Source organism: Drosophila serrata, unplaced genomic scaffold (assembly GCF_035046125.1).
Source record: "Drosophila serrata isolate PLE 108 unplaced genomic scaffold, ASM3504612v1 contig_23, whole genome shotgun sequence".
NCBI lineage: Eukaryota > Metazoa > Arthropoda > Insecta > Diptera > Drosophilidae > Drosophila > Drosophila serrata.
Genome location: NW_028256921.1, coordinates 629,571 through 643,110, shown reverse-complemented (window position 1 = coordinate 643,110; position 13,540 = coordinate 629,571). Strand labels below are relative to the sequence as shown.

Sequence of the window (13,540 nt, the reverse complement as noted above, 5' to 3'; positions counted from 1 at the left end):
GCTGGCGTCGACAGCGATCAGCGATGTTGAACAGCGCCGCGGGCCGAGGCGACATTGATTTCGAAATCGTTCTCCAAGAGCCATTTTCAATTTGGCGTTTCCAGTGTGAAGACCAATTAAAGTTTTCCGTGCGTTTCGTTTTTAGTGTTTTTTACGTTGTGGTTCGCGCTTCTAATTCTATATATTTTGTTTGTTCTGTGGCCGTTTAAGAGTGTTGTCTTATTATTTTTTTTTTTTTTGTAAATTAACAAAGTTCTATTAATCGGTACGAATTTCGGCCACTAATTTTGAGTTATCGCATTGCTTGTGGCTCGAAGAAAAAAATGGGAATAAAAAAACAAAAAACGGAATCCTAATTAAGCACAAACAACTTGAGTTCTGAACTTGTTTTTCGCATTTTGACATTAGCATATTATTAACGAAAACATATATTCAGAAACTTGCCGGACCATAAAACCAAACTGATAATGGCCAGATGATGAGGGAACTGCTGGGGGGAGACTGCCATTGAACTATTATGTCAAAAATAATAAAAATTCTAATCAGACGAGAGAGATGGAGATAGAGAGAGAGTAAGAGATGGAGATAGAGAGATCGAGAAAGAGAGAGCGAGAGGGCGTGAGCCCAAGAGAGCCATAGATTGGGCATGAGCTAGGTTACAAAATATGAATTAAATTCTATTAAAACGCATATGTAACGGCACATGTTCGCTACGCTGTCGATTAGTAGTGGCTCTTATGTGATCTGTGAGATGGTCAACAGCACTGTAAAGTGCTGTACCGTGATGAAAGAATTGGTCTCGCATTAAATTAAATTAATTTAAATTAAATTAAATTTTTGTTTGTTAAAATTTAATTTTAATTGATTTACATTAAACAATTGAAGGCTGTTTGTTTCAACGTATCAACGTATTCAACGTATCTGCGTATCTTCAAATAATAGCGTATTAAAAATAGGTGTCTTCTCTAGTAACCACCTTGTCATAGAACCTAGAACCAGTTGGGAATTTGATCAATAATAAAAATAACAAAACAGACCCCCCATGTCGGCGACCTTCCTTCACCCATTCGTAATCTCCGATGGGTGGCCCCATTTTTAGTTTTCTTTTGTTTTGCCCAAAACTACCCGAATTTATTAGAAAGCAACTATAAAAGTAAAGAAACAAAAAAGAAAAACAAAAAAAAAAAAAAAAACGGGGTGGTGCCACATTAAAACCATAATCTCCCCTGTCCCCGGCAACCTTGACTGATAAATGATAAGCGCCCTTATAAATGATAAGAACTATGGTGCTATATATGCACATAGATACAGTGCTGGCTCAGGATTCGAGTGGGGGCCCCTGATAAGAGTCACAGACCCGAGATTAGAGACGATGTTGAGCAACTGGGAATCTCCACGTGGCCCTAATCCAAGATTATCCTTCTCTACCTTCCAGGAGACTCTCACTGCCACCAAACAAACACCATCAAGATGAGTCCGCCGCAACTCTTGAGCAAAGACTCCCCGGATATTGAGGTAGGTTCAACTCCAAAACAGAAGTTACAGAAATATAGAAATAATAATAATTTAGTGCTTTGGCTATCGGGTATCCTATAGTCGAGCACTTTCGTATGGTGAAGCTTTCCTAATTCTTAATTGATATTGCCTGAATGGCGTCCTCTGATAAGATTCCGTAATAATCCTCGAGTATTTGATAGTGGACTTAATGATTTATTGAACACTTAATTTCTACAGGATCTGCTGTCACTGAATCCACGCGTCAAGACCCAGTGCTCTGTGGTGCCCACCAAGCAGACGAAGGAGAACAAAAAGCACTGGAAGCGAAATGCTGACCATGCTGCACCGCCCTGCACCACGCTGGCGAATGACTTCTCGGACATTAAGCACACGACGCTGTCGGAACGTGGAGCTCTGGAAGAGGCGGCTAGGTGCCTGAAGTGCGCAGATGCGCCATGCCAGAAGTCCTGCCCCACGCAGCTGGACATTAAAAGCTTCATCACGAGCATTGCCAACAAGAACTTTTATGGGGCCGCCAAGGCAATCTTCTCGGACAATCCTTTGGGACTCACCTGTGGCATGGTCTGCCCCACAAGTGACCTCTGTGTTGGAGGCTGCAATCTCCAGGCCTCGGAGGCGGGTGCCATTAACATTGGTGGCCTGCAGCAGTTCGCCACCGAAGTGTTTAAGCAGATGGGGGTGAGCCAGCGTAGAACGCCGCATGCGGAGGCCAACCCGTTGGCCGGAAAGATTGCTCTGCTGGGAGGAGGCCCAGCCTCGCTGTCCTGCGCCACCTTCCTGGGGCGTCTGGGCTATCGGGATGTGACCATCTATGAGCGCAGGAGCTACCTAGGCGGACTGAGTGCTGCTGAGATTCCGCAATACCGTCTTCCCATAGATGCGGTCAACTTTGAGATCGATCTGGTCAAGAATCTGGGTGTACGCATCGAAACCGGTCGCTCCCTGAGCACCAAGGATCTGACTATTCAGGTATATAATTAGATATAAAAAAACCGGAAGGTATATATGTAAATACAACCTGTTTTCAGGGTCTGCTCTCCTCTGGTCACGATGCTGTCTTCGTTGGCATTGGCCTGCCGGAACCCAAGCTCAACCCGATCTTCGCTGGCCTAGATCCCAGCAATGGTTTCTACACGTCCAAGAACTTCCTGCCACTGGTGTCTGATGGCTCCAAACCGGGACTTTGCGCCTGCAAGGCATCCGCCGGATTGCCCAAACTTCACGGCAACGTCATTGTCCTGGGAGCCGGAGACACAGCCTTCGATTGTGCCACCTCGGCGCTGAGATGCGGTGCCCGGCGAGTGTTTGTGGTGTTCCGTAAAGGATCTTCGGGCATCCGGGCGGTGCCTGAGGAAGTGGAGCTGGCTCGCGACGAACGGTGCGAGCTGCTGCCTTACCTAAGTCCCCGGAAGGTGATTGTCAAGGATGGGCTGATCACCGCCATGGAGTTCTGCCGCACGGAGCAAAACGACAAGGACGAATGGGTGGAGGATGAGGAGCAGACGCAGCGCCTGAAGGCCAACTTTGTCATCTCCGCATTTGGCTCGGGCCTAGAGGATGCAGATGTTAAGGCAGCCCTGGCTCCACTGCAGTTCCGCGGAGAGCTACCCATTGTCGACAGGGTCACCATGCAGAGCAGTCTGAGTCAGGTGTTCCTTGGCGGAGATCTGGCCGGTGTGGCTAATACCACGGTGGAGTCGGTTAACGATGGCAAAGTGGCCGCCTGGAGCATCCACTGTCAGCTGCAGGGACTTCCCCTGGACACGCCAGCTGCCCTGCCACTGTTCTACACGGACATCGATGCCGTTGACATATCCGTTGAGATGTGCGGCCTAAAGTTCGAGAATCCATTCGGTCTGGCCTCGGCCCCGCCCACAACCAGCACGGCTATGATCCGACGCGCCTTCGAGCAGGGTTGGGGTTATGTGGTCACCAAGACGTTCGGCCTCGACAAGGATCTCGTCACCAATGTGTCACCTCGCATCGTTAGGGGCACCACTTCCGGCTACAAGTACGGACCCCAGCAGGGTTGCTTCCTGAACATCGAGCTCATCTCGGAAAAGCGCGCCGAGTACTGGTTGAAGTCGATTGGAGAACTGAAGCGCGACTTCCCAGAGAAGATCGTAATTGCCAGCATCATGTGCAGCTTCAACGAGGACGATTGGACAGAGCTGGCCATCAAGGCGGAGCAGTCGGGTGCCGATGCTCTGGAGCTCAATCTGTCCTGCCCGCACGGCATGGGCGAGCGGGGAATGGGTTTGGCCTGTGGCCAGGATCCCGAACTGGTGGAGCAGATCTCCCGATGGGTGAGGAAGGCAGTCAAGCTGCCCTTCTTCATCAAGCTAACGCCCAACATCACGGATATCGCTTCCATTGCGGCTGCGGCAAAGCGCGGAGGAGCTGACGGCGGATCGGCCATTAACACGGTCCAGGGGCTGATGGGTCTCAAGGCGGATGCTACTGCCTGGCCGGCGATTGGTAAGGAGCAAAGGACCACCTATGGTGGTGTCTCTGGCAACGCCACCCGTCCCATGGCCCTGAAGGCCATCTCGGACATTGCTAGACGCGTGCCAGATTTCCCCATTCTCGGCATTGGCGGCATCGATTCCGGTGAGGTGGCTCTACAGTTCATTCAGGCAGGTGCCACGGTGCTCCAGATCTGCTCGTCTGTCCAGAATCAGGACTTTACTGTCATCGAGGATTATTGCACGGCATTGAAGGCTCTGCTCTATTTGAAGGCCAATCCGCCGCCGGTAAACGGCGCCTTCTGGGATGGCCAGTCGCCACCCACACCGGTTCATCAAAAGGGCAAGCCAGTAGTCCGTCTAACCGGCGAGGGTAACGTCACTCTTGGCTTCTTCGGACCCTATCAGCGGGAGCGGGACATCAAGATGGCGGATCTGCGAAGCAAGCAGGGCGCTCTCTGGGATGCCGAACAGGCGGCACAAGGTCCTACGGCAGTCGGAAATGGAACTACACCAAAGGCAGTGCCTAGGATTAAGGACTTAATTGGCGCTGCTCTGGAGAGGATTGGGCCGTACAACAAGCTGGACAACAAGCAGCAGAAGGTGGCTCTGATTGACGATGTGAGTGTGGAATTTCCCTTTTTTATCCATTCACTTTTCGAAGTCATGGGGTTGCCTTGATAATTTCAGGACATGTGCATCAACTGTGGCAAGTGCTATATGACTTGCGCCGATTCCGGATACCAGGCCATTGAGTTCGACAAGGACACGCACATTCCGCACGTGAACGACGATTGCACGGGCTGCACGCTCTGCGTCTCCGTGTGTCCAATTATCGACTGCATCACGTGGGTCCTAAAAAGGAGCTTCACATTTATTTATTTACTGATTTATCTTCCTTATTTCCAGCATGGTGCCGAAGAAGATCCCACACGTGATCAAGAGGGGGCTGGAGGAGAAGACCTACTACACCCACGCCCTCAGCCAATGCCAGTAGATGTTCCTAGTTTATATACTTATGTAATTGATATTAAATCCAATCTGTATAATCAAAGCATATACAATAAATATTACAAAAAGCAAGCATGCTAGAAAAAAGGAGGATACATAGGATACTTATCAAGCTTTTTTGAGGAAGCCTAAGGATATAATTATCCTTTATATCCCTGGTTATTATTAATTTTAGTCAAAAGCTTGTTACTCTATGAAGAAGTCATTTCCGATCATATAAATCACATATATTCTTGATCAGCATCAACAGGCGTATATTTCTAGCAATCTCCAGCAGAAAAAAAAATTTCAAAAATGTTAAATTTTTTTCAAAAAAAGGAAAGAGTTACATCGTTAAAGTTTTCACAAATTAATAAAAAAAAATTACTTTTTTTTAAATTTGAAATTTAAAATGCAGATTTATTAAACTAATAAAAACTAGGATGGGACAGCTTTCCGAGTTAATATTAAAGCTTTTTTTGACTTAGTTATGATTATTTTAAACTTTATTTGTCGATATGTTGAGGTAAGTTTTCTATATACTTTTTTATTTGAATACTTGGCAGTTCTGCAAGTTCCTTTCGATTTTTATCGATAGCAGGCCAAAAGCTTACGTTTATGTGATTCAAAGCATCGTTCAGTATATTAACGTATGCATTGCTGTTTATGTCAACCATTGACATGGTCACACTGCCTGAACACAGAGTAAAAACATTTGGTTCGTTTGGAAAACAACATTCATTTTTAGAATATTCGTGTAACTCCAAGTCTAGACAAAATTGAAAGTAAAATTTAAAAGTTACACGAAACCCGTCAGCATCCAAACCCCCAACTCCTGAGCATCACGTCTTCCAGACTCTAGTCGAAGGTGAGTGAGTGGGTTTTATTGTACCTTGGGAAAGAGCAAAGATTGCCAACGTATTTTACGCATTTGATTTGCAGAAGAGGTCGATGATATAATAATGTCACGATCCCTCAGTCGCGTACTGGGCACCTTTAGCCCCGGCAGTTGGATGCCGATGGCTGCCCTGCGTGGATTCCTGGTGCCAGACATGACCTCTGCACTTCCGATAGCCGCTACTCAGCGGGCCAGCTACGCTAAGCGGAACGGACCGCCATGGGACCCTGACATGCCTTTTAAAACAGTGTCCAGGTCGCGCCGCCGCGTCGATGATTATGACGACGAGGTTATCATTTTGGAGAACGAGCCAAACTGGGAGCTAACCGCGACAAAGAATAACCGCTTCTACCTGCCCCATGCCATCGGACCCGCCTGGCAGGGCGACACAACCACCGCCAGCCTGATGGGTCCGCTCGGTGAGTTGGTTAACTTTATGAAGGAGGACAACAAGGACGGATCACGTCTTGAGTTCGCCTGCTGCGATTGCCCGGCACTGCTTCGTGGATCGATCACGGAGCTGTTCCCCATGCGCATAGGATCACATCGGCATTCGCCTATTACAATGCTCACCTTGAGCAATGAGGGGGACATTGAAAAGGGAGCAATAAAGGTAAGTGTAACCGGAGCAGTAAGCCCCCTATGTGTAGTAATCATTTCATGTCGTATCCATTTTACCAGTTTGTTCTCGCTGCTCGCGATATTTGCTTTCGTCTGATGGCGTTTGGCTATTGGGCAGACTTTCTCAACCCGTTTAGCGGCAAACCATACATTATGCCTAAGGAGGGACTCACCTTGTACAAACAGGACCAACGGTTCCGTGGTATAAACATGTTACTGACCCAGAAGAGCCACTGCTTAGTTATTAGTGCCGCTAAGAACGATCGCACCAAATTCTCAGGCACTATCTATTGCACTGCGCCGAGTGACTATAAGGAAATGTTGGAGCTCCTAGTGTGGCACGATTTCGAAGAAGACGAGCCGTTGCCTATGTCGCGCCGCAATCTGCCGCAATGACACCGCGACGCCAGAAGACTAAGCTTTTTAGTGATAACTGTGTTAACTATTCATCAAATCGTTCTGTTTACCGACTTAATCCTGTATATATAGCTGATAAGCTACTGTTAAACATATATATTTCTGCGAAATATAAACATTAAGAATGTCATGCTCCTCCTAAGCCACGGCCATCTGGCTGCAGTGTCTCTCTATCTCCTTCAGGCGGTTGATCAAAGACTGCAGCTCTTCGGCGTTGCACACAAACTCCACGACGGTTACTCGCTCTCCACTACTCGGCCGGAAGTTGCCCAGATTGATGTAGAAGCTAGCTACACCAGTGCTGCAATCGGAAGTGGAGGACTTCACATCGCAGACGATGCGCCATTGGATGTCAGTGATGTGCGGAAAATTGTGGCCCAGTTGCAACTGCCGCAGCACCAGATCCTTGCGATTGTCCTCGTACACGCGGGCTAGCTCCTCGATGGCCACGCTGTTAATGGACAGCTGATCCAACTGTTGGCGGAGCGTGAAGCCATCCCAGCCGTGCTTGGTGGCCAGCGAGAGCAGGGTGACAACAGCATATTCACTTTGCTTGGCACAGGCCGCGTTGCTGGCATAAATCTCCGGCACGGGGGCAATAGCTGCAGAAGTCCATATAAGTAATATGTATATCGTAGCACTTCTGCACTAATCCTCACTCACTTGCATCCGGGTGAAGGGTTAGTTTCAGCGCGTTTGCGATGAGTATCTTGGTCAGAGCGGGCGTAATAATGTTGCCCAGACTTTTGAGACCGGCCACCACGGTTGCGGAGAGCAGTCCACTCTCCTCAGTGGTTGCATCCACAGCGGGAGGCTTCTCCGTTTGCGTCGCCATGTGGCAACCACTTCTTCCTCAATGAATTATTCGTATCAAGCAATAAATAATAATTATTAGAGCCAAAGCGGCTGTAAACAATAACAAACAATAAACGCGCTTAACAGCACTTACTAACAGAACTGTTAATGTATCGAACTGGACAGAAATGAACTGGAACCAGCGAAAGCAATTTACACTAAAAAAAATACTAACTTTATTACGAGTTAAGTACAGGTATTTACATATTTAGGAGCTGTAAGCTTATACCCTATAGAAGCATTCCTGCGCCCGCGGCGCACAGTTGTCGTAAGGTTTGAGCATAGCATCCGAAATGGCTGCCTTACCGCTCGCATCGATCTCATCCAGTTCCTGCTCGGGCACACAAGCGCACTGGAAGCTCTTGTTGCCGCGGCTGTAGAGCTTTCGTGGATGCCCGGCCCAGGAGCGCTCCTTGCCATCGCCGCTGGAATTCGTGCACCACACCCGTGTACCTGTGGACTCGCTCCACTCGATGTTGCAGCCGGGATAGCGGGAGCGCAGCTCCTCGACCTGCTTCTTGGATTCCTGCGCAAGCAGCAGCAGCTCTAGGTACTTGTGGTGATAGGCCGTTGGATTACCCTGCTCGTCATAAAAACGACCTATGAGCTTGCCCTTGTAGACGTAGTCCTTTTCGTAGAAGTCACGCCAGTTGGCCAGCCCTATCAGATCATCCGGCTTCAGGGTCAGCACATCGTCCGCCGTTTCCGGGTCGTAATTCTCGAATTCCCCGGAAATAAACGACACGGAGGCATCTCGCCCGACAAAGAAGTTATAGCTGCAGCCGGTTCCATAATGCTTTATACCCCGGGAGACATCGAAGACCGATCCCAGCAGTGCCAAGTAAATAGGACGACCATCCTCGCCATCGAACTGCAACAGTTCAGCCGGTGTAAAGAGCCCGGCTTGGAACTTCACCGGAATGGCCTCCTCCAGGCCGGCTGTGTTCAGATAGAGGTCCGAGTATTGACGCAGGACTTGCCTGATCTCAACGTGGTAAATTCCGGCGAAAACGGCAACAACCACGAAGAGAAACTGCAACTTGAACAGGTGTCTTAAAAGCCCGAACATTTTGTGCAATTTACCACACTGTTACCAGTTTAGCTGGAACTAGTTCTTATATAAAACCAGTTGGTAAGAGGGACATGTTAAAGAACCACTGAACTGGAACAAGAAAAAATACTAGAAAAATTTGAAATTTGAAATTTAAAAATTAACAACTGTGTTTTCCCCCAACTAATCTTACATAAATTGTAGCTTTTGGCACTTTTATTTGCAATAATCAGACGGCTTTCTGAAAGGAGTTAGCGGCGTCGGGAGACACAGGCGTCGATGTGATTGTTAACCTTCTGGAGGCTGGACACTGCCTGTGCAGAGGCGTCGTGGGTGCACACATTGCTGTCAGCGAAAACAGCCGGGATGCGCTCATTGGTGGACTTACGGATGGTTTTGATCGAAGAGCGGGCACTGACTAGGTAGATGGTACCCTGCATGTAGAACTTGGCCATACATGTGCTCTTCAACACGCTGTTCTTATAGCCCTGGCATTTGTTGTAGGTGGCTCCAAGATTGTAGGCCCCGAAAACCAACTGCTGGGTAGCCTCATTGACGTCAGAGGCGATCTCGGCAGAGGTATGGGCGGCCACCACGCCGCACGAGTGGAATTCCTCATGAGCGGCATCTACAATGCGGGTGATTTCTTCGTCCTCGGCGGCCACACACTCGGGACTCTCTTGACGACGAGCTTCCACCGCATCGACGGCATCCTCCAGCTCATGATGGGGCTCCAGAACAATTTCTTCGTACTGATGAACCAAAGCCTCGCCGGTTGACTTGCCCAGCTCAGTCATCTCGTCCACAACACTGCGCACCTGGGCGTCCAACTGGGCAGGCATATCCAATGGCTGGCCCCAACCACTGGCCACGAAAAGGGTCAGGATAAAGACGACGGTACACTTCATGATTACTGCTGTATTGCTCCTTGGAATTCTTGGAAGGCTACTGCTGCTTCGGACCATCCGAACATTGCCATTTATATCCCAGTAGGGTAGACTGTCAGAATAATAATCTGGATTGGAGGCCATAAATTTATGGCGAACATTGTAAATCAATCATTTGCGGTTTGGATTGATTAGTGAACTTTAGTTTACATTTGCCATGCTATTCATAGAGTTCACTTATTTGGATTTAGATTAAGATTGTTAAAGTCGCACAATCATACCAATCTCACGAGTCATATCATAAAAAGTAAACAAATCGCTAATGCGGGATAAATGTACAGCTGAGGAAAAGGTCATAAACGTATCACAAAAATTATTAATAAAGTATATGAATGGTGTAACGTATAAAGTAAGCTTAATAATTAAATTTCGTATTCTTTGCTAGACTATAAACGAGATGAGGAGCTGTCTTATTATATTCTCAATGTCTCAAAGCATGCTTATATTTACTTTTAGCACTTCCTTTCACGTATTTCTCATGCAATAAATTATTAATTTTCAAATGCGAAAATATTGTACTTGTTTGTAACGTCTTAATTATCAGACTGGCCTTGAATATTCCGCCCATAATTTGAAATATGTGAAGGCACCCGCTCTAAAAATACTACAACTGTACAAAATCATAAAAATACCAAACAAAACATACAAGTACAAGCGCTGAGTAGTCGAGTTATCGAAAAATTTACATTTCTAATTTACGTTGTCACTTGCAAATCTGCAATTAAGCAAAGTTTTCGCACAAATACTGGAAGGCACATGGCCTGATCTCAGTTCTGCTAATCTGCAGACGACGCTCCTAAATAATAACCAGACATCGCCATCTATACAGACATCCTATCGTGTACGCACGGAGCTACAATGGACATTGACTGGCAGAATGGTATGACCGAGATGAAGGACCGCGGCCAGTATCTGCTGCACTCGGAGAAGTGGGCCGACTGCCGCTTCCTGGTGGGTTCGGTGCCGAACCAGCGGGTGATTGCCGGCCACAAGCTGCTACTTGCCATGGCCTCGCCGGTGTTTGAGCGTATGTTCTACGGACATTTGCCGGACAAGACTGACCCAATCGTGATACCGGACGTGCAGCCTGAGGCATTCGAGGCATTGTTGGAGTACATATACACGGACCGCATCACCATCGGCGGCTTCGACAAGGCCTGCGAGCTGTGCTATGTGGCCAAGAAGTACATGCTACCGCATGTGGTTACGCGTTGCACGCACTTCCTCTGGGCGGACCTTAGTCCGAAGAACGCCTGTCGCGCCTACGAGTTCGCCAAGCTGTTCGACGAGCCGCGGCTGATGCAGAGCAGCATGGACCTTATTGCGGCCAACACCCGCGAGGTGCTCTCCGATCCCAGCTTTCTGGATATCGAGGTCTCAACGCTAATGGCCATTCTGGATCAAAACCGCCTCAATATTGACTCCGAGCTGGATTTGTTCAACTGCCTGCTCAAGTTTGCCAGCGAACGGGGCATTCTGAATGAGAGCGAAGGCGGGCAAGAGGATGCTGGTGACCGCGACGGCGAGGCCAGGCTAGCTAAAGAGTCACCAAACTATTCTGGCGGTCATGTAATGGTCGAGGAGATAAAGATGGAGCCCGATGTAGCGGCTATGGTGCAGCACATGCATCAGGACGATGAGGGCGACAACTTTGAGACGGACGCCGGCATGGCCTCCACTTCCACTTCGGCGGCTGCTGCAGCCGCCGCTGCTGCAGCTTCTGCCGCTGCCGCCCCAAAAGTCATTGCCCCTGTCTCTGTATCTGGCTCGCCGCCCCTGGACGTGGCAACCGGCTCTAATGACTTGGTTATCATTGATAGCGACGCCTCTGGCGATGCCGCTGCAAACATGATCAACATTATGGACGCTCAGCGTACCATTCTTGATAGCGCCATGCTGCGTCAGGCAGTGAAGAAGATCCGCTTCCTTACTATGACGCCGCAACAGTTCGCCGAAGGACCGGCGCGCTCCAAACTTCTGCAACAGCACGAGGCGCTGGCTATTCTCATCAAGATCTCCAGCCCCACACTTAATGACTGTCACATGCCCGAGGGCTTTTGCGTGTCGCGCAGCACGCGCAACTTCTACGAGTTGGGGCACCGGCATGGACAGCGGGAACTGTCCTCCTCATCCTACCGTCACACTGGCCCTGGACTCCCTCCTGCCGGTGTTTGCTTCCCAATTCAGGGACCGACAGTACGTAGTGGAGGGGGCGGTGGTGGTGGTGGCAATGGCGGAGGCATGATAATGGGCAATGCGCCGCGCTTTGGATCCATCAGCGCCGGATTTGGCTTCGGTGGCGAAGACTTGGGAATGCGTGCCCCAGAACCCGTGGGCGTTCCAGAGCCGGCACCGGCGCCTGCCACACTACGCTGCTTCGGTGATTCCTACGAAGGCGGAGCAGCTGCCCCGGCGTCTGGCAGTGATAACGAGGGCAGTGGAGGAGGAGGCGGACCGGCAGCACCTGGATCGGCGGCAGCTGGAGGCGCTGGTGCAGCCGCTGGAAACTCGCACAACGACATGGTGCGCGCATACTGCTTGCGCTCCCTGAACCGCCAGTTTGACTTCCGCAACACGAGCGTAACAGATGCAGGCGTTACCTTCCAAGTGGACACGAACATATGGATCCTCGGCGTACAGGTGCCCACGCGAGTGCTGTGCGGTGAGTTGATGACCTCGGCCGGCTTCACGGAGCGCTATACGGAGGTGCTGTACGCCCACATTCAGGACATGCATGGCTCACGAATCACATACACACATTGCACGGCCCGCGTGCGTTACGATTCGCTGCTGGACATCACCTTCGACCGACCCGTATACATCTATCGCAATCAGATTTACAAGATCTACGTGGTGTTCAACAAGACCGGCTGGTATCCCATGTATTCATGCGTGCCTGACGCCAACTGTAACCGTGTCAAGTTCATGTTCAATGTGGGCAATCCCACGGAGTCCGTGCGCGACGGCCTCATCTACGCGATTATCTTCTCCACTCCCCAGGACCACAACCGTCACCTGGTGGACTAAATCCGTAGCAATACCTTAGCCTTAATTGATTTATGTATTTTCGATGTGATAGATTTATTTTGATTAGCCATGGAAATCGACGGATCTGCAAGCTAAACTTGACCCAATGCATTGGGAGAAGGGAGCCACTTCCGCAATCTTTTGTACATCGAATCGTATTAATCGAAATACTGTATTTATGCATATACCATATGTAAAAACTTTTTTTACCCGAAAAATAGTTTCATATCTCTATTTGTTCTAAGTGTCATTATTTACAGCAGGTGAGGATTCGGTAAGACCTCCAGTTTTGAGATCACTCAACATGTTATACAAGTTATACGTTTGCTTCATGATCCTCCAAAAAGTATTGTATGTATTATAAAATTATTTTAATTGTTCCTTTTCTAACTTGACAAGAGCTAGCCTTTCGGTTTTATTATATTGCTTCCACAACGCATTTTTGTCGAATTTACAGTTTTTTGTATCAACAAGCTAATATTTTACTATTCAAATAAGGTAATCAATGGTATACTGTAATATTTAATAAAATATTTTGAATAGGTTTATTTTACAACACTAACACATTGAATTTTTTTGAATGGGAAAATTAATCCTTGATATCTTAATGGGGTAGAAGATCCATTACATATATCTCTAGGATTTTTTCATAAGATGAAAAAGGATCGGGTTTGAATGATTCAATTGCAAACTGCACGCTTTCTGTCTGTTATTTCTGCTGTCATCGGCTCCTAAACTTCCAAGTGACCCC

The 13,540-nt window shown here is 48.4% G+C and overlaps 6 protein-coding genes across 7 annotated transcripts; 3 read left to right on the top strand and 3 right to left on the bottom strand.

Moving 5' to 3' along the window:
* Positions 1-5,066, top strand: su(r) (dihydropyrimidine dehydrogenase su(r)). Of its 2 annotated transcripts, none has more exons than XM_020952528.2 (6): positions 1-128; positions 1,436-1,515; positions 1,735-2,487; positions 2,547-4,604; positions 4,674-4,831; positions 4,893-5,066. In XM_020952528.2, the coding sequence occupies exons 2-6, from the start codon at positions 1,471-1,473 to the stop codon at positions 4,978-4,980; spliced, it is 3,102 nt and encodes a 1,033-aa protein (XP_020808187.1). In that variant the 5' UTR covers positions 1-128; positions 1,436-1,470; the 3' UTR covers positions 4,981-5,066. The 2 variants fall into 2 exon arrangements, with proteins under 2 accessions (XP_020808187.1, XP_020808188.1); XM_020952529.2 differs by having other exon boundaries at positions 1-265.
* Positions 5,067-5,599: 533 nt separating this feature from the next.
* LOC110184135 (cobalamin trafficking protein CblD) lies at positions 5,600-7,051 on the top strand. The gene is made up of 3 exons (XM_020952546.2): positions 5,600-5,841; positions 5,916-6,484; positions 6,553-7,051. The coding sequence occupies exons 2-3, from the start codon at positions 5,936-5,938 to the stop codon at positions 6,886-6,888; spliced, it is 885 nt and encodes a 294-aa protein (XP_020808205.2). The 5' UTR covers positions 5,600-5,841; positions 5,916-5,935; the 3' UTR covers positions 6,889-7,051.
* Positions 6,991-7,924, bottom strand: LOC110184136 (COMM domain-containing protein 3). Its single transcript, XM_020952547.2, has 2 exons — positions 7,573-7,924; positions 6,991-7,511 (listed from the first exon to the last, which is right to left on the bottom strand). Exons 1-2 carry the CDS (start codon positions 7,742-7,744, stop codon positions 7,048-7,050), a joined length of 636 nt encoding a protein of 211 aa, XP_020808206.2. The 5' UTR covers positions 7,745-7,924; the 3' UTR covers positions 6,991-7,047.
* LOC110184137 (neuferricin homolog) lies at positions 7,917-8,916 on the bottom strand. The gene has a single exon (XM_020952548.2). The coding sequence runs from the start codon at positions 8,831-8,833 to the stop codon at positions 7,988-7,990; it is 846 nt and encodes a 281-aa protein (XP_020808207.2). The 5' UTR covers positions 8,834-8,916; the 3' UTR covers positions 7,917-7,987.
* A 97-nt stretch (positions 8,917-9,013) lies between these two features.
* On the bottom strand, positions 9,014-10,267 carry LOC110184138 (uncharacterized). The gene has a single exon (XM_020952549.2). It carries the CDS (start codon positions 9,844-9,846, stop codon positions 9,067-9,069), a length of 780 nt encoding a protein of 259 aa, XP_020808208.2. The 5' UTR covers positions 9,847-10,267; the 3' UTR covers positions 9,014-9,066.
* A 143-nt stretch (positions 10,268-10,410) lies between these two features.
* LOC110184130 (uncharacterized) lies at positions 10,411-13,351 on the top strand. Its single transcript, XM_020952538.2, has one exon. The coding sequence runs from the start codon at positions 10,621-10,623 to the stop codon at positions 12,787-12,789; it is 2,169 nt and encodes a 722-aa protein (XP_020808197.2). The 5' UTR covers positions 10,411-10,620; the 3' UTR covers positions 12,790-13,351.
* Positions 13,352-13,540: the final 189 nt, after the last annotated feature.

Bases quoted from the DNA above. Each gene is read 5' to 3' on its own strand.
- LOC110184135 (XM_020952546.2), top strand. From the start codon at position 5,936: ATGTCACGATCCCTCAGTCGCGTACTGGGCACCTTTAGCCCCGGCAGT. The intron at 6,485-6,552 runs GTAAGTGTAACC...CCATTTTACCAG, and splicing joins TTGAAAAGGGAGCAATAAAG to TTTGTTCTCGCTGCTCGCGA.
- LOC110184136 (XM_020952547.2), bottom strand. From the start codon at position 7,744: ATGGCGACGCAAACGGAGAAGCCTCCCGCTGTGGATGCAACCACTGAG. The intron at 7,512-7,572 runs GTGAGTGAGGAT...GGACTTCTGCAG, and splicing joins AACCCTTCACCCGGATGCAA to CTATTGCCCCCGTGCCGGAG.
- LOC110184137 (XM_020952548.2), bottom strand. From the start codon at position 8,833: ATGTTCGGGCTTTTAAGACACCTGTTCAAGTTGCAGTTTCTCTTCGTG.
- LOC110184138 (XM_020952549.2), bottom strand. From the start codon at position 9,846: ATGGCCTCCAATCCAGATTATTATTCTGACAGTCTACCCTACTGGGAT.
- LOC110184130 (XM_020952538.2), top strand. From the start codon at position 10,621: ATGGACATTGACTGGCAGAATGGTATGACCGAGATGAAGGACCGCGGC.